This window comes from Ochotona curzoniae, unplaced genomic scaffold (assembly GCF_017591425.1).
Source record: "Ochotona curzoniae isolate NIBS_2020 unplaced genomic scaffold, NIBS_Ocur_1.0 scaffold_4701, whole genome shotgun sequence".
NCBI classification, from domain to species: domain Eukaryota; kingdom Metazoa; phylum Chordata; class Mammalia; order Lagomorpha; family Ochotonidae; genus Ochotona; species Ochotona curzoniae.
The window spans coordinates 68,024,590-68,046,009 of record NW_024467122.1 but is presented as its reverse complement, the minus strand read 5'-3'; the positions used below and the strand labels follow the sequence as shown (position 1 = coordinate 68,046,009).

The 21,420-nt window shown below is 39.0% G+C and overlaps 1 protein-coding gene across 10 annotated transcripts in view; it reads left to right on the top strand.

Annotated features, from left to right (window-relative positions):
- Positions 1-21,420, top strand: part of HERC1 (HECT and RLD domain containing E3 ubiquitin protein ligase family member 1) — a 183,515-nt gene that overhangs the window by 14,560 nt on the left and 147,535 nt on the right. For all 10 annotated transcript variants that reach the window (XM_040970094.1, XM_040970102.1, XM_040970093.1 and 7 more), the window contains exons 2-3: positions 10,773-11,728; positions 20,366-20,461. In XM_040970094.1, the coding sequence (XP_040826028.1) occupies positions 10,799-11,728; positions 20,366-20,461 (1,026 nt within the window). In that variant the 5' untranslated portion in view covers positions 10,773-10,798. The remainder of the gene's footprint in view (positions 1-10,772; positions 11,729-20,365; positions 20,462-21,420) is intronic.

The following is a 21,420-nucleotide window of genomic DNA, read 5'->3' as shown; positions in this document are numbered from 1 at the left end:
GTCTCTCATTGGGATGGCAGGGATCCAACCACTGGAGCTATCACTTGGTTTTTTCAGGGTGTGCACTTAAAAAGCTAGACTTGGAAGTGAATCTGGGACTCAGACCCATACACTCTGATGTGGAATATGGGTATCTTAATTGCTAGTCAAACACCTGCCTCTGCTTTGGTTTCTTCAAACCTTTTTCTAGATCTGTTTTGCTTAGAGGAATGTTAGAAGGTGAAAGTTCTCGTTGGAACTGATTTGCAACAGTAAATTGTCATTCAGAAGTGAATGTCAGTAAACTTTATACCCTGGAATAGTGGTGTTAAAGGGCAAGATTAAACCAAGGCAGAAAAGTTGTGAAATAATAGCTTGTATATCTGTGTAAACCTTTTTAGTTTACTAAATGCTTTTGTAAACAGTTCTCAAATGATTTTAACGCTTTTCACCTCAATGAGGCAGAAACAGAGAGGGAGTTGCCTGAGGGATGAATCCTTGAGTAATATCTTCCTGTAGTTGCCTTTTGCTAGAAGAAATGACCTAATTCTGGTTTTGCAATCTGAGCTTACAATTTTCTATTTCTTTGTAAACCTGTTGGAGTATTGGTGATGCATCTCTATATTGTGTTGTGTAGAAAGCTTGATCTTTTAAATACGTGACTGGAAAGTTACATACTCTGAAAGTATGTTGAATGGGCTACAGTTAGCATGTTTTTAAAAATTATTTGCTATCCCGAAAGCTTGGATATTTTAAAGAAATGCCATTTAAGTTCAAGCTGCAATTCTAATAGCAAAACTGTTTCAATATCTTTTACATTAATATTTTAATTAAAGCTTCCTACAAGTTGAGCTGTGTTAATTATGAGGTGGTTTTGGTTGCATTGTAGAATACTGTAGAGATGTGGGGAGTTGTAAGTGGTTGCTGGGGAAAAAAACACTGCAGTCGTGAAATGCTGTTATTTATTTTGAAGATAATTTGAATTGTTTTTGTTAATTTGAATTGCCCTTGAGATATTAAGGATCTTCCAGATTTCTTAAGATGTGTTACATAAAGGAATGAAGTGAGATGCAAATTCACAAGGTCACTTAGCTTTAAAGTAATTGGTAAATGACAAAATGTGACTTTGTTTTTATAAAAATCTATGGAATTATTAAATATTTTTCCCCCTTAAATTCTATTTAAGATGCCTTTCAATTTCAGTGATTTTTTTCATGGGCTGTCTTATACTGACTCTGTGAAATTACCCGCTCTGTTTTGTTTGCCATCTGTTGGTTTGGCTCCTTATTTTGAAGTAGGCAGGCAGGAAAGGGTTTTTGTATATGAGATAAAACTAGTTCTGTTCGGGAGCTCATGGGCTGGAGTGCTTGTCCACTGATGATAAATTCCAGAAATACCAAAGGCCTGTAGGGCTACAAAGACAGTGATGACTCTGCGATATTGTCTGCAAGTTTTTTCTGTGACAGAGGCTGTATTTAATAATTAAAAGTTAAGTCCTTTATAAACTTGTATCTAAGGTTAATTTAAGTAGGAATGTTGTTTTTTTTTTAAGATTTATTTATTTATTATTTTAAAGACGGATTTACAAAGAGTGAGGTTTTCCATCTACTGATTCACTCTTCAAATGGCCTCAGTGGCCTGGACTGAGCTGATCTGAAGCCAGGAACCAGGAACTTCTCTTCAGGTTTCCAACATGGGTGCTGGATCCCAAGCAATTAGGCCATACGTTGCTGCCTTCACAGGGAGAAAGCAGGAAGCTATGTCAGAGGTAGAGCAGCTGGGACTCCAAACTGTGCTCCTATGGGATGCTGGCGCTGCAGGTGGAGGACTGTTACGGCCCCCCTCAGCATCCCCAGGAGAGTTTAACATGTGAATTGCTGGTGAAATTCATGTCAAATAATTGCTTACAGTAACCATAAGTAAAATTTGATCTTAGGTAAATTTACACTTACTTAAGCCTGATTGTATGTATGTTACATAAATAGGTAATTTTATTCCTAAACAGCATTTTGCTTAAATAGTCATTTTAAGGCCTAGCATTGTGGCATAGTAGACAAGGCTGCCTCTATGTATGGGTATCGGTTAAAGTCCTGGCTGTTCCACCTCTGATCCAGCTCCCTCGTAATGTACCTGGAAAGCAGCAGCAAATGACCCATGTTCTTGGACCCCTGCACTTATGTGGGAGACCTGGAAGAAGCTTCTGGCTCCTGGCATTGAACAGGCCTGATCCCAGCCATTATGGCCATTTGGAGAGTGAACCAATGGATGAAAGATCTTTTTCTCTGTCTCTCGAAAGGCAAGTAAATTCTGCTTTCATTCCCCAGGTCCTAAGTCTGGAATAGCTTCAACATTTGCACCAGGCTTGCTTCAGTCTTCTCCAGCTTTGCTCCAACATCGCTCCTCTGAGCTTGCTAATGCACATCCTGGAAGGCAGTGCGTTGCTGCTCAAGTACTTGTGTTCCTGCCACCCACTTGGGGGACCTGGATGGAATTCTGGGTGCTTGGCTTTGGCTGCTCCAACCTTGGCTGTTGTGGCTATTTGGGGAGTGAATCAGCAGATAAAAGATCTCTGTCTCTATGCCTTTAAAGCAAAATGAAGAAATTAATGTTAAAGAAGTTATGTAGTTAAGTTTCATGTTTTTCTCATTTATATGTAGATATAGTTTATTTGTTTGAAGTGGGATCTGAATAAAATCTGAACTTTCTAATTGTTTGGCATATTTTTAAAAATAACTTAATCTTGGTGGGCTTCCCTACCCCCTATTCTTTTTTTTGTCGTTACTAAGAAATCAGACTATTTTTCTTGACATGTTTCCAGCTGTTTTCTTTTTTTTTTAAAGATTTATTTTTATTATTTTTTATTGGAAAGGTGGATATACAGAGAGGAAGATCTTCCGTCCAATGATTCACTCCCCAAGTGAGCGAAACGGGCCAATACTATGCCGATCCAAAGCCAGGAGCCTCTTCTGGGTCTCCCATGCGGGTGCAGGGTCCCAAAGCTTTGGGCCGTCCTCGACTGCTTTCCCAGGCCACAGGCAGGGAGCTGGAAGGGAAGCGGGGCTGCCGGGATTAGAACTGGTGCCCATATGGGATCCCTGGGTGCAAGGTGAGGACCTTTAACCACTTGCACCACCGTGCTGGGCCCCTCCAGCTGTTTTCATTTTGCTAATTGCATCTCGTATAATCTAACATGGTTTTCTGTTCTCAATATTCAGTAAACTGACAGATTATTCAGGTTTTTTTAAAAATAGTTTGTTGTAGAAGGAGTTTGCGTCTATCAGGAGGTTCATACTGCCTTTTTGTGATCTTAGTAGTTATTGTTGATCATCATTGCTTAGATTTATCTCTCAGTAGTTATTAAGTAGTGAAATTTTGTTATTCCTGCTTCATATACTAGATGGCATTCTTTTGGATAGTTCTTCAATGTATATATTATGTCTCAGGCATTGTATTAATTCCAGTACTGGTCCTGGGATGCTTTGGCAAAGTGTACTGCAGGGGATTCTTTTAAGGGAGGTATCCAGGCTGTCATTATTGAAAATTTAGGAATATTAATTAGGTAGCTTTTGTTCAAAGGAGTTTGGCCAATAAATGAATTAAATTCTCATTATGAAATGAAAGAGCTTCTGACCTAGAATGTGGAGCTGACCATTGACATTTATTGTTTTTAAGATGTTAACAATTTCATATTCAGAAATTTCAAAAATAATATGCACAGATCAGAAGTTCCTAGTTTCTTGAGCCAAATTTCTTAGCATAACTTTGAGAGCAAGCCAAATATTGAGTTTACCTAGCAACATATTTTATATTAAAGGTTGTCAAAGGACTGGGGCTGCAGCTCGCAGTGTAACTACTTGACAAGTGTTTTAGGATCACATAAACTTAGGAAACAATGTGTACTTTATACTTTCTTGGAATGTAATAGTATACCTTAGCAAATAAAAGACCTACGGTAAGGAAACTTGTTTAACATTAAGTCAGCATTTTCCTAATTCATTTGATCACTGAACCTTTTCCTCCTTTATCCTGAGGAACAAATATTGGATTACAGGGTTTGAACAGAATAAGGAAAAATGTCCAACCAGAGAGATCTCAGATGTTCTGGTTCATTCCCCAAATCCCATAACATCTAGGGCTGAGCCAGGTTGAAAGCAGGAGACTGTAACTCAATCTTTGTCTCCCCTGCGGGAGGCCGGGCACATTGGTAGGGAGTTGGATCAGAAGTGGAACACCCAGGATTTCATCTGTTTAGAAGGAATAGACATAATTTCCTTAACATTTAGGTGATTCAGGCCATGAGAATTTTATGTGGAAAATTGGTTGTGTCCTTAATGAAGATGGAATGCATTAAACAAACAGACAAGCAAAAAAAATCCCAAAAACCCAGAGGAGAGAGAGATGCACGTACGAGGATACTGTTGATACCAGAATTTCAGATTTAGAAATGAGCTCATTTAATAGAACCTCCTTATTCTGTACATGAAATTTGGTTATACACTTTGCTCACAGAAGTTTAAATTAGTATAATATTAATATATTGTGTTGAAGTACAGTTATATTTGGTTTTTAAAAAAAGATTTATTTACTTTTTACAGAGAGAAGAGACAGAAAGTTATCTTTTATCTGCTGATTCACTCCCCAGATAGCTGCAGTTGTGCCTGTTGGGAGACATTAGATTATTTTTGCCTTTTGGTTAACTGTGAATAATGCTGCTGTGAACATTGCTTTCAATTCTTTGGACATATACTTCAGAGTGATTGCTTGGTCTGTATCCTGCTGTGCTATTTTAATTTTCTATCATTCCAGATAATTGCATCTCTTCCTTACTAATATTAGTAATTACCTTGAATTTTACTGTGTGTGGTTTACCTAATTGGTTTCTTAGGTGGACTTCAGGTTTTTCATTTTTACTCTTTTTTTTTTTTTTTTAATATGGGGGAGATGTGCTATTCCAAAAATGGCAATGAATTAGGGTATTTCTTTGAGTTTGAGATACTTTCTTTCTTCATTAAATCTTCCATGTGAAAATGGAAGTCTTGTTGAACATTTCTTGTAAATATTCTAACATGGTATTCTGTTATTGTATTGAAGCAGATATTGCTATCTTGCTTACAGTACCATGTGCCTTGATTACTGTAAGTTTGTCATCCTGGGCCTGGCGCAGTCGCCTAGTGGTTAAAGTCCTTGCCTTGCATGTGCTGGGATCTCATATGGACATTGGTTCTAATCTGAGCAGCCCTGCTGCCCATCCAGCTCCCTGCTTGTGATCTGGGAACGCAGTGGAGGATGGCCCAAAGCCTGGGGACCCTGCACCTATGTGGGAGGTCCTGGCTTCGGATTGGCTCAGCTCTGGCCGTTAAGTCACTTGGGGAGTGAATCAATGGACGGAAGATCTTCCTCTCTGCCTCTCCTTCTCTCTGTATATCTGCCTTTCCAATAAAAATGAATAAATCTTTTTTTAAAAAAAGTTTGTCAACCTTATAGTCAGGTCATATAACTTCTCCAGCTGTTTTTTAACTGAATTTTTTTTTTTTTTTGCATTTCTGCGTTGCAAGTTTCTAATGAGAAGTTAAAAATTACTTTATGGATTTATTTTTAATTTATTGTTATCTGATTGAGAGATTCAGTGCTTGAGAGAGTGGTTAAGAGGAATATATTTTATTATACCAGTAGCACTTACTTTTATTGGAAAAGCAGATTTACAGAGAGAAGAACGCTGTATCAATTGCTAACAGTGTGATTTCACATTTCTGTGCCTCAATTTCCTTTGCTGGCAAATGGAGATAATAAAAATGTCTATTTCATAGAGTTGTTCTGAAGATAAATAACAATTCCTGCTATGTAGGAAGTGTGTAATGAATGTTGGCAGCTGTTGTCATTTTGTTTACTGAAAAATGCTGGAAAACTTCAGAATCTGGTAATTCTATAAATTGTTTTAAGAAGTCATAAGAATCTGTCTTTGACATTTATTTCCATTTTAGACATATAATAGTAGTGCTAATGGTGTCCTCCCTCCCCCAAAGTCTCGGTAGCTTTTCTAATCCTACTTTTTACTGATTTTGTGTATGTAATAATATGTACAATATCTAAAAATAATTTTATATAGATATAAAATTCAACTTCGACTTGTACATTGGATCTGGAAGGAACAAAGAGCAATTGGCTTTTGTCAGTGTCAGTAATTACTGAAGTTGAAAAAAACACAAGCAAGGTTTTTTTCTTTGCCAGAATTTAGCTGGTTCATCAGGATTATGTATTGATGGTTCTAGAATACCAGTTTTGTCCATAGTTCTTTACTTGCTGGATAAGCATGTCTGCTTCCTGGGTTGTTCGGCAGGTTCTTGTTATTGATGTAGCAAAACAATTTGGGAGCAAACTCAGCAAGTACTTGCTTTCTAAGTAAGCTTTCTAAAAAAGCTTTTTCCTTTTTAGCAGGTGTTTACTTTTATGCAAACCTTGGTAATTGGTCTAATGACAAACTTCAGTATAGAATCTAATTAGCTTTTATTCTTAGCTCATAAACTGGGCAGTGCTCCACTTCATGAAACACAGGGAGTATTCTGGTGAGCTGAGCAAAGGAGGTTGGCTTTACAGGTGGAAAAGGGCGGAAGAAAGCAGAACCAGAATAAATAGTGGATTGATGGTTTCAAAATTATTATTATTATTATTATTATTATTATTGGTAAAGGTTAGAGCAAAGGGGACTTCTTTATTATGTCAGTTAAAACTGACCTGTTTAAGAATTTGGCTGTTATATATCTTTTTCTCCTAATTCTTGGGAGGTCAGATAAACAACTTAGGTTTGGCTTGGTGATCTAAAACTTTGGCATGAGTAAGTCCATTTAGGTTTGGTTAATGACCTCTATAAATTTTTGTTTAACGATTTGTAGAGTTTAGTGAGTAGAATGTCAAAGTCCATTAGCCAACCCCTAATGAGATCATCTGGAAGAGGAGTATTTGTGGTAGGAGTGGGAAAAAACAGACAACAAAGTGTGCTTAAGTTTCATCTGCAGAACTTTGTGCATGGGCTCTTGTGATTCCAGAAATGCCCAAGTAAGTATTGTTATTGGAGTCTCTTGTCACTATGTATGGTGAGGCAGCATGGGGTGGCAGTTGATGAACATGTTCAACATTTGCGTGGGTATACTATGTTTACAGTGCATATTCAGGTTGAAGCTCAGGAGAGAGAAACTTGGACTGGAGTCCTGAGCCTATGAGATAAACTCCTCAGAAGTGGCTAGATCCAAAATTTGTGTACATTGAGAGGAGGAGACAGAGTGGAACTAAAGAGAATCCATAGGAAATCTCCCTTGTGGAACACCAAACTTGGACTAGCTCTTGTTGTACCAGTTCAGAGTGAGGTGTTATCTGGGTTTAAATTACATTCAGTATTAATAATGAACTGCATAGGCCTTAATTGCTCAACTTAATTCAGCAAATATTTTTTGAGATTCTATGTTGGTGGTTCCAATCAATATAAAATTTTCTTTCCTGCAGTAACTCTCCTGCCTTATTTTCTCTTGCTTGTTTTTGTGATATTAGATATTTTGTAATATTTTTAATGGTACTCTCATTATTGGGTGTTTATTTTGAGTGAAGGATTGTTACATTTCCAATTTTATGGATCCCTTTTGCCTTACAGGACCGTAAGGATTCCCTTTCAACATTTAGTCAGAGGTCCTTCCACCTTCCTCTGTGCCTTTTTATTCCTCTCCTTTCAATGAGTACCCCTTTGAATCACACCTGGTTAGTGTGGGCCTCTAGCCCAGGGATTAAGATGTCAGTTAATATACTGAAGTACCTAGGCTCTGTATGCAACTCTTAGATGTGGTTTTGGCTCCTGATCCAGCTGTTTAATATATGTAGACCTTGGGAGCCAGCAGCGATGATTGGCTTCCCGCTACCATGTAGGCGGGGCCTGGATTGAGTACCATGCTCCTGGCTTCAGCTTTTCTAGCCTTCCAGAGTGTTTGGAAAGTGAACCATGGATGGAAACTCTTTCTAAACAGTCTCTACCTCTCAAAGCAATTTAAAAAAAAAAAATCACAACTGCTTTTTAAGAGTGTGCCTGCCCCTTTAAATTGTACTTACTTTTGAAATTAAAGATCTTTTGCAGTTTCTTTCTTATAGGCTATGCTGTTATCTGCCTTTGTAGTTGGCCATTTTTTCTTAGTCTGCCTTAGCTTTCCACAAGGTATTGTGATTGGGTGGAGGTAGAAGTTTATGATACTGGCAAGTGGTAACTTCTCTCTTTTTCAGTTATTTGTAGTTTTGGCATTCTGTGTTTTGAAGTTGTGCTCCAGATGTGGTTTGGTGTGGAAATTAATTTTTCCTTTTTTTTCCCTAGCTGTTTGGAAAAGGCATTTTGGGGAGATAATTGTGCAATTACCATTGTCCTTAGTCACCTTAAAGTGCTGTATTACTCAGTAAATGATGTGGCATAACTGTTTATCCACCTAGAAAGATAAAATTTTAACTCTTAATTTCAAAATATGTAGAATTTATTAAATTCCTAGATCAACATAGAATTTATTTGAATTCCAGATTCAGGGATTGAGAGCATCTGGTTTGTGGGCTGTGCAAGGCCTGTGAAATCATTTGGTCTGGCCCTGCAAAGACTGCAAATTCAGTAAATGCATAGTAGGCTAATTTTTAAATTAAAATTTGTATTTTATATAAATTTTTAAAATTAAAGATTAGAATTATATAAAGAGAAAAAGAGTGAGAGGTCTTTTACCTGCTGGCTTATTGCACAGGTGGTTGCTCCGCCCAAGTGCATTGAACTAGGCTCTCCATCGGAGTTCCCCGTGTGGGAAGCAGGGATCTGTGCAACTGAGCCATCTATTACTATCTTTCCTAGGCCATGATCAGGGCACTCACATTGTTCCTGTAGAACTGAAACACCCGCATGTTGGGCTAGTCTTTGATGCAGACTGGTAGAACAGGATCTCAGTCTACAGATAGCAGGCTAATTTTAAGTTGGTAATTTTGTGTGGCCCATAAATGATGTTATAAATATCCAAATTATCTCTCCTTTCAAGGGATACTCCAGCTCCTGGCCCTCTCCCATGTGATGCTTTCCCCTTCCTTCTTCTTTCTAGGTTCACTGGTTACTTTGAAAATAAAACCCCTTGTCTGAACATTTTTCCCTGGCACCCAACGTGGGATGTGAAACATTTCCTCTGCAGGTTCCTGCCCCAATAAGGAGAGGTCAGGGAATGCTTAGAATCTCAAGACCCTTCATCAAACCTTTGGTGTCTCTCCTCTGCTGTCAAGAAGCATCCCATCTACCAGCTCTCTCCCTGGGGGGTGCTTTCCCCTTTCCTTTTCTTTCCACGTTCACCTGGTTGCTTTGCAGATATCCAAATGGCCCTTGGCAGGGTTCCCTCCACCCTGCCTGCAGACTCTGGTGAAAAATATAAAGCAAAAGTCCCTCCAGGAAACCAAATTGTATAATCTTGAATTCATGTGTAGTATGGGCCTGGGGTTGGAGAGAGGATGCTATTTAGACCACGAATGACAAGCAGAAGCTGTAAAATAATGTGCAGGGGCTGATGTTGTGCTGTGGAGTATAGAAGCCCTGTCTGCAGTACCAGCATCCCGTATGGGAAGGCAAGTCCTGATTTCATTACTTCCAATCCAGCTTCCTTCTGAGCTTGAGTCCCCGCACCCATATGGGAAACCTGTATGGAATTTCAGGCTCCTGACTTTGGCTTGGCCCAGACTTGGCATTGTAGTCCTTTGGGCGTGAACCTTTCCTTCTCTTCCTTCCTCCCTCCCCTTCCCCTTCTCTGTAACTTTGTATTTCAAGTGAATAACATATATTTTTATTGAGAAAATTAGACTGCTATGGATTTATTGAATTTGAATTCCCATGTGATTTCCTTGACAGAGCCAACTCAAACGCTTTTTCAGGCCTCATGGAACATGTGGGCTGGATGCTCCCCAACTCTGATTTGGAGGATAGAGTTGATGTTTACTGAAATGTGGAAATCTGCAGGAAGGAAATGGATTTGGACTTTTGTGAGAGTGGTGTTAGTTTGGAGTGATATGTTAAATTTGTGATGCCTGTTGTTCACATGGAAGGGTAAAGTGGGAATCATCAACATGTAGAAACCCCATTACACTGACAGATTAGAACAGAAAAAGTACACCTGAAGAAATCACTCTTTTTAAAATAAACATATAATTTTGAAATTGTTGGTTGCAGGAGTGATGCAGTGAGTTTCCATTTTTCCTGATGTTAAGATCTTGTGGTACATATATCAGAGCTAAAATGCTACCACTAGGACAGTACCATGAACTAGACCCCAGCCTTCATTTGCATTTTACCAATCTGAAATCACTAATGGTAGGGTGGGATGAAAGTTCATTTATTTATTTTTATTGAAAGGGTAGACACACAGAGAGGAGGAGAGACAGAGAGGAAGATCTTCTGTCCGATGGTTCATTCCTCCAGTGACTGCAACTATTGGAGCTGAGTCAGTCTGAAGCCAGGAGCCTGGAGCTTCTTCTGGGTCTCCCACGCAGGTGTAGGGATCCCTAGGCTTTGGGTGTCTTCCACACAGGTGCAGGGTCCCAAGGCTTTGGACTGTCCTTGACTGCTTTCCCAGGCCACAAACAGGGAGCTGGGTGGGAAGTGAGCCGCCAGGATTAGAACCGGCACCCTTAAGGGATCCTGGCACGTTCAAGGACTTGAGCTGCTAGGTTATCGCACCAGGCCCATGGGATGAAAGTTTAGAAGCATTTTATAAATCTTCTGTATATGTTTTTGACTGTTTTCTGTGTTACAGAACTAATGGCTGAAGACTAAACCAACATGGCAACTATGGTTCCACCAGTGAAACTGAAATGGCTTGAACACCTGAACAGCTCCTGGATAACAGAAGACAGTGAATCTATTGCTACAAGAGAGGGAGTTGCTGTCCTGTATGCCAAACTGGTCAGCAATAAGGAAGTAGTACCTTTGCCTCAACAAGTTCTATGCCTCAAAGGACCACAGTTGCCAGACTTTGAACGTGATTCTCTTTCAAGTGATGAGCAGGACCACTATTTGGATGCTCTTCTTAGCAGCCAGTTGGCATTAGCAAAGATGGTATGTTCAGATTCCCCGTTTGCTGGGGCACTTCGAAAACGACTGCTTGTCCTTCAGCGTGTCTTTTATGCACTTTCCAACAAATACCACGACAGAGGCAAAGTGAAACAGCAGCAGCACTCTCCTGACAGCAGCTCTGCTTCAGCAGATGTCCATTCCGTTAGTGAACGTCCACGGTCAGGCACCGATGCACTGATAGAAATGGGTGTTCGAACTGGTCTAAGTTTATTATTTGCACTTCTGAGACAAAGTTGGATGATGCCTGTGTCGGGACCTGGTCTCAGCCTTTGCAATGATGTTATCCATACAGCGATTGAAGTTGTGAGCTCTTTGCCACCATTGTCTTTAGCAAATGAGAGCAAGATTCCTCCTATGGGCTTGGACTGCTTATCACAAGTAACAACGTTTCTTAAAGGAGTAACTATTCCCAATTCTGGGGCAGACACTTTGGGTCGCAGATTAGCTTCGGAGTTGCTGCTTGGTTTAGCAGCTCAGCGAGGCTCTTTGCGGTATCTTCTTGAATGGATAGAAATGGCTTTGGGTGCCTCTGCGGTTGTGAATACCATGGAGAAGAGTAAACTACTACCAAGTCAGGAAGGAATGATCAGCTTTGATTGTTTTATGACTATATTAATGCAGATGAGGCGTTCTTTGGTATGTATTATACAACTCAACTTTAAAGTTCATAAGTAGTGATTTCTGAAAAAGCTCAACTTGCAATGAATTTAGTGGTAAGTGTGAATGTTTTGAGAGTTTTTCTGATTATTATCAAGTTAAGTATTTTGTGTACACTGAGTGAAGAAACTTTTACACTTATTGACATATTGGGACAGGCCAGTTAGCACACCAATTGTTTGTGAAAGGGGCCACAGTGCCAGTGGAAGGGAACATAGCAGCTAAACACATGCCTTGAAAATAGCCCAATGTATTACACAACAGAGCCCTGCTCATATCCCAGTAACTGTATAGGTGGTTCTAGCCTTCTTGAGATAAACATTTCAGGAGAATCCTCTGTGGCAGTTAATCAATCAACGTTGATTACAAAACCTAGGGAGGAATTTCACCTCTTTCATACCCAGGAAACCCTAAATTCATGAGAAGAGGTGGGTATAGAGAAACGGTGGGGAGAACTGGACCCCAAACCCTTATAAACCCCATTTTTAAATGCAAATTGGACTCAGGTTTTGGCTGAGATGCCTACCTGGCCTGTCAAGTATACTCTCTTCATTAGATCTTTACTGCCTTGGTTACCACTATGCTCTATCTCAGATCTGAAATTCTGTTTTTTTGCAGTAAAATAAGAGCCTCTGTTTCAGTCATCTCCGCTAATAGTTTAGCTTTGTGGTCTCTTATTTGAGTGGGAAATCCACTTAACTTCTTTGTGCTTAGTAAACTCATATAAAGTCAAAGATCTTGGTTATGATTATGGAGGTCTTCTGTAAATCTCTTTGAATTCATCCTTTCCATTGTTTATTAATCATTCATCAACTGTTTATTACATGCCAATTATTCTAGGCCCTGAGGTACAACCTTGGGAATATAGTTTCTCCTTCCATTGAGTTAACAACTCAGAGATGAGTTAGGAAAAAATTTCCGATTCTAGGTATGTAAAGTTCTAAGAAGAAAAATAAGGGAGGGAGGGGGGATTAGAGAGCAGTGGGTTCAGGGCAAAGAATGAGAGGTAAAGAGTGTGACGTTTTATCATGAAGGAAGGAAGAGAAGGAAGTTGTTCTATTGGAGCAGAGACAGGAAAAATGGGAGATGTTGAGCTAAGTTAAAATCTGTGAAGAGAGTCTATTACCTGAGGAAATTAGTTTTTTCATTGTCATTATATTGGAAAGTGTATTAGAGAGTAAACAGTAAAATGAGGTGTATCAGTTTCATTAATTTGTAAGACTTAAATGTAGTATACATGTAGAATAAAAATTCAGATACTAAAGTACAAATTTAGAATATTTAGACTCAAAAAGAGTTCACTGAATTTCAGTTAGGTCATGTTGATTAGTCTTTCTGTTCTTTATTATCAAATATCAACACATTTATTTAATAAATTAAGTAAAAATGCTGCTTATAGTTTATGCATGTATATTTCCAAGCACATGCAAAACTTTTGGATTGGCAGGAATTTCATAGGACAGCTTTATGTTGAGTTTATTTTCAAACCAAAGGCATTTAAATTTTTCAGTTGGCTTATTATTTGTGTTTGTGATCTGAATGATAAATACCAGATCACTTTAAGTAATTTTATTATAGAAAACTACTTGGAGATTTTAGATGGTAAGAACTGTGAAAATTTGAATTTCTTAGTATTAAATAAAAATAAGACAAGTGTGCATTGTTTTGTTTAGAATATGAAATGTTGACATGGTCCTAGGCTGTCGGGTAAGGTGAAAGCCTGGAGACTAGGTTTGCAGTGTTCTCAACGGGAAATGATATGTGGGTTCCCTCACCCCCCCACATATCATTAATATATAAGTCATATTTGTATGTATATAGACTTTTTAAAGAAAATGCAAAGATGATACATATTTATAGGGTACCATATGATGTCTCAATATATGTGTGTATTATGCAACATTCAATTCAGGGTTATTATATGAGCATTTCATCCAACATTTATCATCTCATTTTGGTGTTAAACATTCCAAATTTTTTCTTCTAGCCTTAGAAAGAAAAATATCTGGGGGCCATCACTTTGGTGTAATAAGCTAATCCTCTGTCTGCAGTGCCAGCATCCCTTTTAGGTGTTGGTTCATGTCCTGGCTGTTCCACTTCAGTGCAGCTCCCTGCTTATGGCCTAGTAAACCCAAGGGGGATGGATAGCCCAGGTTCGTAGGATCCTGTACTCACATGGGAGACTCAGAAGAAGCTTCTGGCTCCTGGCTTTGGATCCACTCAGCTCTGGCTTTGGAAAGTGGACCAGTGGATAGAAAACCTCTCTCTCTTGCCCCTCCTTTCTTTCTGTAAAATCAACCTTTCAGATAAAACTATATAAATCTTAAAATATCTGCTCCCACACACATCTAGTACATTATTGTTACCTGTAGTCATCCTCCTGTGCATTGGAACACTAGAATGTCTTTTGCTTGTGTAACTAATTTAGTGCCTGTTAACCTTTCCTCTCCCTCTGTTCCATTGCCTTCCATATCCTTTGTTAATTCCCATTCTATTCTTAACCTCTAGGAAATCAACTGTTTTAGTTTTCCACGTGAGTGAGGTCAGGCAGTATTTGCTTTAGTTTTCGTAGTTGATTTCACTTAAATTAATGGTCTCCATAACTGACAAGATTCCACCATTTTTTATGGTTATAGTACTTCCTGTGGGTCTGTAGATCTTTGTGTGTGTCTCACATTTTCTTTTCTTTATTCAGTTTCTGAATACTTGTTTCTACTTCTTGGCTACTGTGACTAGTGCTGCAGTAACATGAGAATGCAGATGTCTTTGCATATGTATCCAGTAATGGGATTGCGGGGTCACACGGCTCTGTTGGTAATTTTTAGCTGAACTTCTTCTTCCTTTTTTTTTTTTAAGATTTATTTTTATTGGAAAGGCAGATACACAGAGAGAAGGAGAGACAGAGAGGAAGATCTACCATCTGCTGGTTCACTCAGGTGGCCATAATGGCTGGAGCTGAGCCAATCCAAAGCCAGGAGCCAGGAGCTGCTTCTATGTCTCCCATGCGGCAGGTGTAAGGTCCCAAGGCTTTGGGCCATCCTCACCTGCTTTCCCAGGCCACAAGCAGGGAGCTGGATGGGAAGAGAGCAGCCAGGATACAAACTGGAACCCATGTGGAATCCCAGCGTGTGCATGGCAAGGACTTTAGCCACTAGGCTACTGTGCTGGGCTTCTAGCTGAACATCTATACTGCTTTCTACTGTGGCTTTTGTTGTATTTTTGATATAGTAAGGTGATGTTATGTTTTTTGAGAAGGATTTATTTACCTATTTGAAAGAGTTACAGAAAGAGGAAAGAAAGAAAGGGCAAGAGAATGAGAAAGATGAATCCTCTGTCTACTGCTTTGCTTTCTAGATGGCTGCAGCAGCTGATCCTAGGCCAGACTGAAGGTAAAAGTTTGAAACTCCATCTGGGTCTCCTCCGTGGTTGAAGGGACCCAAGCACTTGGGCCATCCTTCGTTACCTTCCTAATCCTGTTAGCAGGAATCTGGATTGGCAGGCAGGACTCAAATAAGAGCTCGTAAGGGGTGCTGGTGTCATAGGTGGTACCTTAACTCAGTATGCCACAACATAGGCCCTTCATTATAGTTTTGATTTGAATTTACCTGATAATTAGTGATGTTTATAATTTTTCATATGTTTGTTTTCCTTCTCTATATCTTGTTTTGAAAAATTTTTATTTAGTCGGAGCAATGTTGCGGCATAGTCAGTGAAGTCCCTCTCTGTGATGGAACCATCACTATATGGGCACCAGTTTGTATCCCCGCTGCTCCACTTTTGATCCAGTTCCTTGCTAATGGCCTGAGAAAAGCAGTGAAGATAGTTCAAGTACTTGGGCCGCTGCCATCCACATGGGAGATCCAGAAGAAGCTGCTGACTTTGACCTGGTAGCATGCTAACTGTTATAACCATCTAGGGAAACAAAATCCCTCCCTGTCTTTCCCTCTTTCTGTGTAACTCTGATTTTCAAAATAAATAAATCCTTTTAAAAATCTTAAGGAAAAAAAATGTCTATTCAAATCTGTTGCCTGTTTTTAAAATTGGGTTTATCCTGTGCTATTGATTTGAGTGGCACTTAGATGTTCTGGCTACTAATCCCTTGTCAATACCATGACTTGGATTATCTTCTCCCAGTATAGCTTTTTTACTGAATCTGTTGTTTGTTTCCTTTGCTGTATAAAAGCTTTATAGTTTGATGAAACCCAATCTAGTTTTGCTGTTTGTTCTTTTGTAGTTTAACTATAAAGTTCTTTTTCACTACAATGTCATGATGTTTTCCTCATTATTACTTTAATAGATTCATAGTTTTAGGTCTTAAATTTAAATCTTTCATCCATTTTTAGTTGATTTTTGTATGTGGTAACAGATGGGGTCTAATTGTCTGCATGTTGATATCTGATTTCCCCAGATCCATTTATTGAAAAGACTGTGCTTTTTCTAGTGTGTTCTCAGCGTTTTGGTCAAAGACCAATTGATTGTAGATGCATGGGTTTATTTATTGTGTCTAGTTAGTGACTACCTTCTTATATTTCTTTTTACTTACAGTGTCTCTTTTAGTTTCAAGAATTGTCATTGGTGTATCTTACAGGATAGGTCTTACAGAAGTAAGTTTTCTTAGCTTTTATTTGCCTCAAGTTTTTTTTAATTCTTTTATTTTGATAATCATTACATAGCTGATTAGGGCACAAAAGGTCAAGGGCTACAGGAAAGTGAGTAAGATCATTGTTTCCACATTAATATTACTATTATTTTTTCTGAATCTGGAGTAAGGGGAGAGATAAAGAGAGAAGCCCCACCCAGCCTCCCACCTATTTCAGGTCCCCAATGTGAGACATGCTCCCAGGGTCCTGCTCATGCAGTTTTGATAGTTCAACAGTCTGAATTGTTGCCAATCTCACCATTCCATGCATTATGAAATCTCTTCAGAATCCCCTGGCTGACATAGTCTCTTCATGGTTGGAGTTCTGAGATCATGACTGGGGTTCAGCTGGAGGGATCCCTGAAGAAACTTTGTCTTGGGTCAACCCCAGACCTGAGGGAGGTGCCCACTGTTTCCCTACTGGGACACTCCTGGATCATGCACTCTCCAGGTGATTCTGCAATTTAACTTGACAGTACCAGCATCTGCCAATTGATGCTGTAGCAAAGTCCAACCAACCCTCGCCGTCTCTGATTTATGCTTGCACCAGTAGGAACAATCAGCCCAGCCTGGCTTTTCCCTGATCTAGCTCACATGAGGCCCACAGGTGTTGTAGCCCTGCCTGGTCTGGTCTGCCCCCATCCTAACTCACGTTCTCCAGTGGGAGTTGCAGTCCAGCAGGGGAGCCCTTCAAATTCTCCCTACCAGCTTTGCTCCCTTTCCCCCTGGTTCTCATGTGATTTGGTTGGGTGCTGAGGCCAGGCCAGTCTGGCATGGCCTGCCTCGCCTCGACCTTGCCAGTGGATGCTGTAACCTGACTTGGCCTGGCCCACACCTCAATTCCAGCTGATGCTGGTGAGGGTTACAGCCTAGCCCAGCCCAGCAAGCACCCAATCCCTGTGTGTGCCTGTGAATTTTCCTATCTCTTATTTCTATCTATAGGATGGTTTTTCTGGGTGCAGTTTGTTTGGCTTGCTATTTTCTCCCTTCATAGTCCTATAGGTTTCCTGTTAAGAAGTCTGCAGTCAGAATTGATATCCTGTGTGTAAAACATTTCTTTTTTCTCCTTGCTTTGAGGATCTTATCTTTCTGCTTAACCCTGGAAAATTTGATTGTACTATGTCTCAGGATAGATTTGGTTGCATTGAATGTGACTGGTAAACTCTGGCTTTGCTGTACTGAGATGGTTGTATCCTAGGTTTGAGGTGTTTTCTGTTACTATGTCTTAGAATATGTTTTCTACCCCTCTGACCTTCTGAAGTCTCTCCTGAGTCTCAATAACTCCTGTCTGCCCTTTTAGTGCTGTTCCCTCCCCTGCCCCACTTTGCTTCTCTGCCAGCTTTTAAAAATCTATTTTGAAAGGCAGAGAGACAGAAGCAGTTAGATAGAGCTTCCATCTTCTGGCTTGTTTTGCAAGTGCCTCCAATAGCTGTGACCTGTAGAGACACAATTAGGGTCTCCCACATGCATGGCAGGGATGCTGAATACTTCAGTCATTACCTTCTGGCCTTCCAGGATGCACATTAGCAAGAGGCTGGAGTTAGGAGTAGAGCTGAAACTCAAACCCAGACATTCCAATATGGGATATGGATATCCCAAGCAGTGTCATAGTCAATGTACCAAACGCCTGCCTCGTTTGACTATATTTTCAAATAGCTTATTTTTGACCTCACTAATACTATGTTCTTTTTTTTTTTATCTCTTATGCTGTTGGGTATTTAGTTTTGCTTAATAATTTTTCAGTTCAAAAGGCTTTCTTTTCAATTTTTAAAAATGTCATTTTTAGGTTAAATTTCTCTGTTGAAATAATGAAGCATGTCTCTGTGTTTTCTTAAATCTCATTGAGTTTCCTTAAAATAGCTATTTTAAATTTTGCGTCTAAAAATTTACTCAGTTGCTCTCTGGTCACATTTGGGCAGCATGACTTGTTCTTTAGGTGACACCATGTTTCCTTGTAAATTTGTGGTGCTCTCCGGCATACGGTGTGGTCTGCACATTCAAGGATTAAGAATTTTTTTTTCAGTCTGTAATCTGATTTTGTTTGTGTATGCCTTTCTGAAATTCTCAATAGTTTGCTTATTTTCTCTGAACCTGTGAATACTACTTCACCCTAAGTTGAAGTCTCTTGCAAGTGCTGGAGTATCATCAGTGTTTCAGTCTAATGGGCACTCTCATTCCAGACTTGTTCTGTATCCACATTTGGTGTGCTACTCAGAATGAACTACTAGAGGCTGAATCTGCCAACACTGACCTGGGACTAGAGGCTTTTGGACTTTATCTGGTGCTGTGTCTCAGCTGTGGCAGTCAAACACTGATCTCTAATGCAAAGTCCTATGCTGATTTTCCTAGCCTATACTTCAGGTGTGGGATCTTGCACCCGTTGTCTGCTGCAGCTTGAGGGAGGGTAGAAGGAGGCAATTCCTTGGCCATTTGGCTAAGGAGGGTCTGCAGGCTCAGTCTGCAGTTATTAGCCTACAGAGCAGGATCATGGGGTCCCATCTGGCAGTAAGTTTTACAGGGATGGTCCTGGTTTTGGTCTTATCTGTGTCTTGTTGCTGGCTTAACTTGATGTACCACAATGCCAGCTTGTGCAGTTCATAGTTTGATGAAGGTGGGATATACAATGTCAAGTTAATAACCTGAAAAAGAGATCTGCATTGGGAGAAGGTGAATGCAACACACACACACACACACACACACACACACACACACACACACACACACACACACACACACACACACACAAAGCTGCAGAAGAGATAGAGATAGAAAATATTATGAAAGAAGGAGTCATAAGAGATAATTAAAAAGTAGGAGCAGTGTTTCTGCAGACATAAAGTTTATGAATGGAGGAGCTAGAAAGCTTTTGAATGGGAGGACTAAAATTTATGAAATGACCAAAGTATATGAGAGTATGCTCTAGAACGTATGAGGTGGAATGGGATGAGATGAGATTCCAACTATGGCTTTGTCTGTATTCCTTGCTTAGGGCTTTGGGACTTGGTCCCATAGTTTTAGTAAACCTAGATAGCAAGAACATAAGGAAATAGATTCCAGTTTTATATCATTATCAAATATCTTAACCAGACAAGTATAAAAATAATCATTCTTTTGAATGATATATATTTAAGGGAAATATATCTAAATGAAGACTTATAAAACTATGAGTTTATATTGTTTTATATTGTTTTTATATTTTAATTTTCACTTTAGTTTTAGTCCATTGATATTCTGATCATCTTGTATTAACAATATGTGAAATAACACATTTAAAGAACTATCTTTTCTAAAATTTATTTTCTATAAAAATGCCTAGATTTTGAGTACTTTTGTTTGCTTTTAAATTATGTAGAATGTTATAAAACATGTTAAGGGCTTTATATAGAATTGGTTTTATAAGATGTTTTTAATTCTGACTGGAACTAGAGTGATGATGTATAGTTTAATAAGACAGTAAGTGAAGGACTGATGCTTAGTTTATATATTGATTTAATTGCCAGGTTATTATTTATTTTTAAGAAAGGCAGAATGACAGAAATAGACATTTTTCCTCTGCTGGCTTACTCCCCAGATCCCTGCAACAGGAGGGTCTGGACTAGGTCAAAGCTGAGAGTCCAGATCCATCCTTGTGTGTCATGTGATTGGGACTGACGTGCTTGAGTTATCTGCTGCCTCCCAGAGTGTATCAGCAGGAAGTAGTATCGGAGCAGAGATTCAAATCCAGGCACTCCCACAAGATACTTGGCAGTCCTAAGCAGGCTTTTAACAGCTGTGTTACCATGTCCACCCCTGCTGAGTCTTCTGTAATATTTTTTTGTGATTGTTCCATTTTCTCAATTTAGCATTTGATCTCGGTGTATCAAACTGTTATACAAACTATTGAACATATCTTCAACTAGATGTTTTTTTAGACTGAGCGTTGTTAATACATTGCCTCTCTTCTTTCCATGTTGTATCCCACAATGTTTTAATTACAGGGTTCATCTGCTGATCGGAGTCAGTGGAGAGAACCAACCAGAACATCTGATGGCTTGTGCTCACTGTATGAGGCAGCACTATGTCTCTTTGAAGAGGTATGTAATCATATAATGGCTTTTGCATTAAAAAATGACTCTTAAAAATCTTATAGAATATATTTGCATACTTTAGTTTGTTAAAAATGAAATCAGAATATTTTGGGTGTAAAAGGTTTTGAAATTGATGCATTGGTTTTTCATGATACTAATTTTTAATGAATTTTATGAGATTTTGGATTTCAAAATTTGTTTACAGTATATAAACCTTTTTAGAAAAAGATTTTATTTTACTTGAAAGTCATAATTAGAGGGAGAAAAAGAGCGAGAGTGAGAGAGAGAGCGCTTCCATCTGTTGCTTTATTTCCCAAAATAGACACAATGACTAGAACTAAGCTGCTCCAAAGCTGGAAGCCAGGAGTATCTCTGGGTCTCCCATGTGGGTGCAGGGGCCAAGGGACGTGGGTCATCCTCTGCTGCTTTCCTATGCTATTAGCATGGATCTAGATTAAAAGTAGAGCAGCTGGGACATGAACTGGTGCTCACATGGGCTGTTGGTGCCATAGGCAGAGGATTAGCTTGGTATGCTATTCCCACCTGTCCTTAAACTTATCTTTTAAGTGCATTTTTTCAGTAAGCTTTTAAATGTGTCCTTGTATAATATATAATGTCCTAAGAATAACTAAAGATGGAAAAGGAAGACATTTTTAAAAATAAAAAGGAAACTAAACAACATAGAAAATAATCAAGAAAAAGTGACTGCTAAAGTTAAAATGTCCTAAGAATTATGCTCACATTTATTAGAAAATATTTAGTTAACATTTTATTATTCTGTTGTGCATACTACTTAAAGATTTTGACTAAATTTGTTCTTTTCTATTTATGTACTGACAAACTAATGTATTGACTTTTTAAGATTCTTCCTGTATTGGTTCGTTTGATTCGGCAAAAAAAAAAAAAAAAAAAAATATCAAAGAATGCAGACAACAAATTGATAGTAGATCTAGCCTATGTTGTAT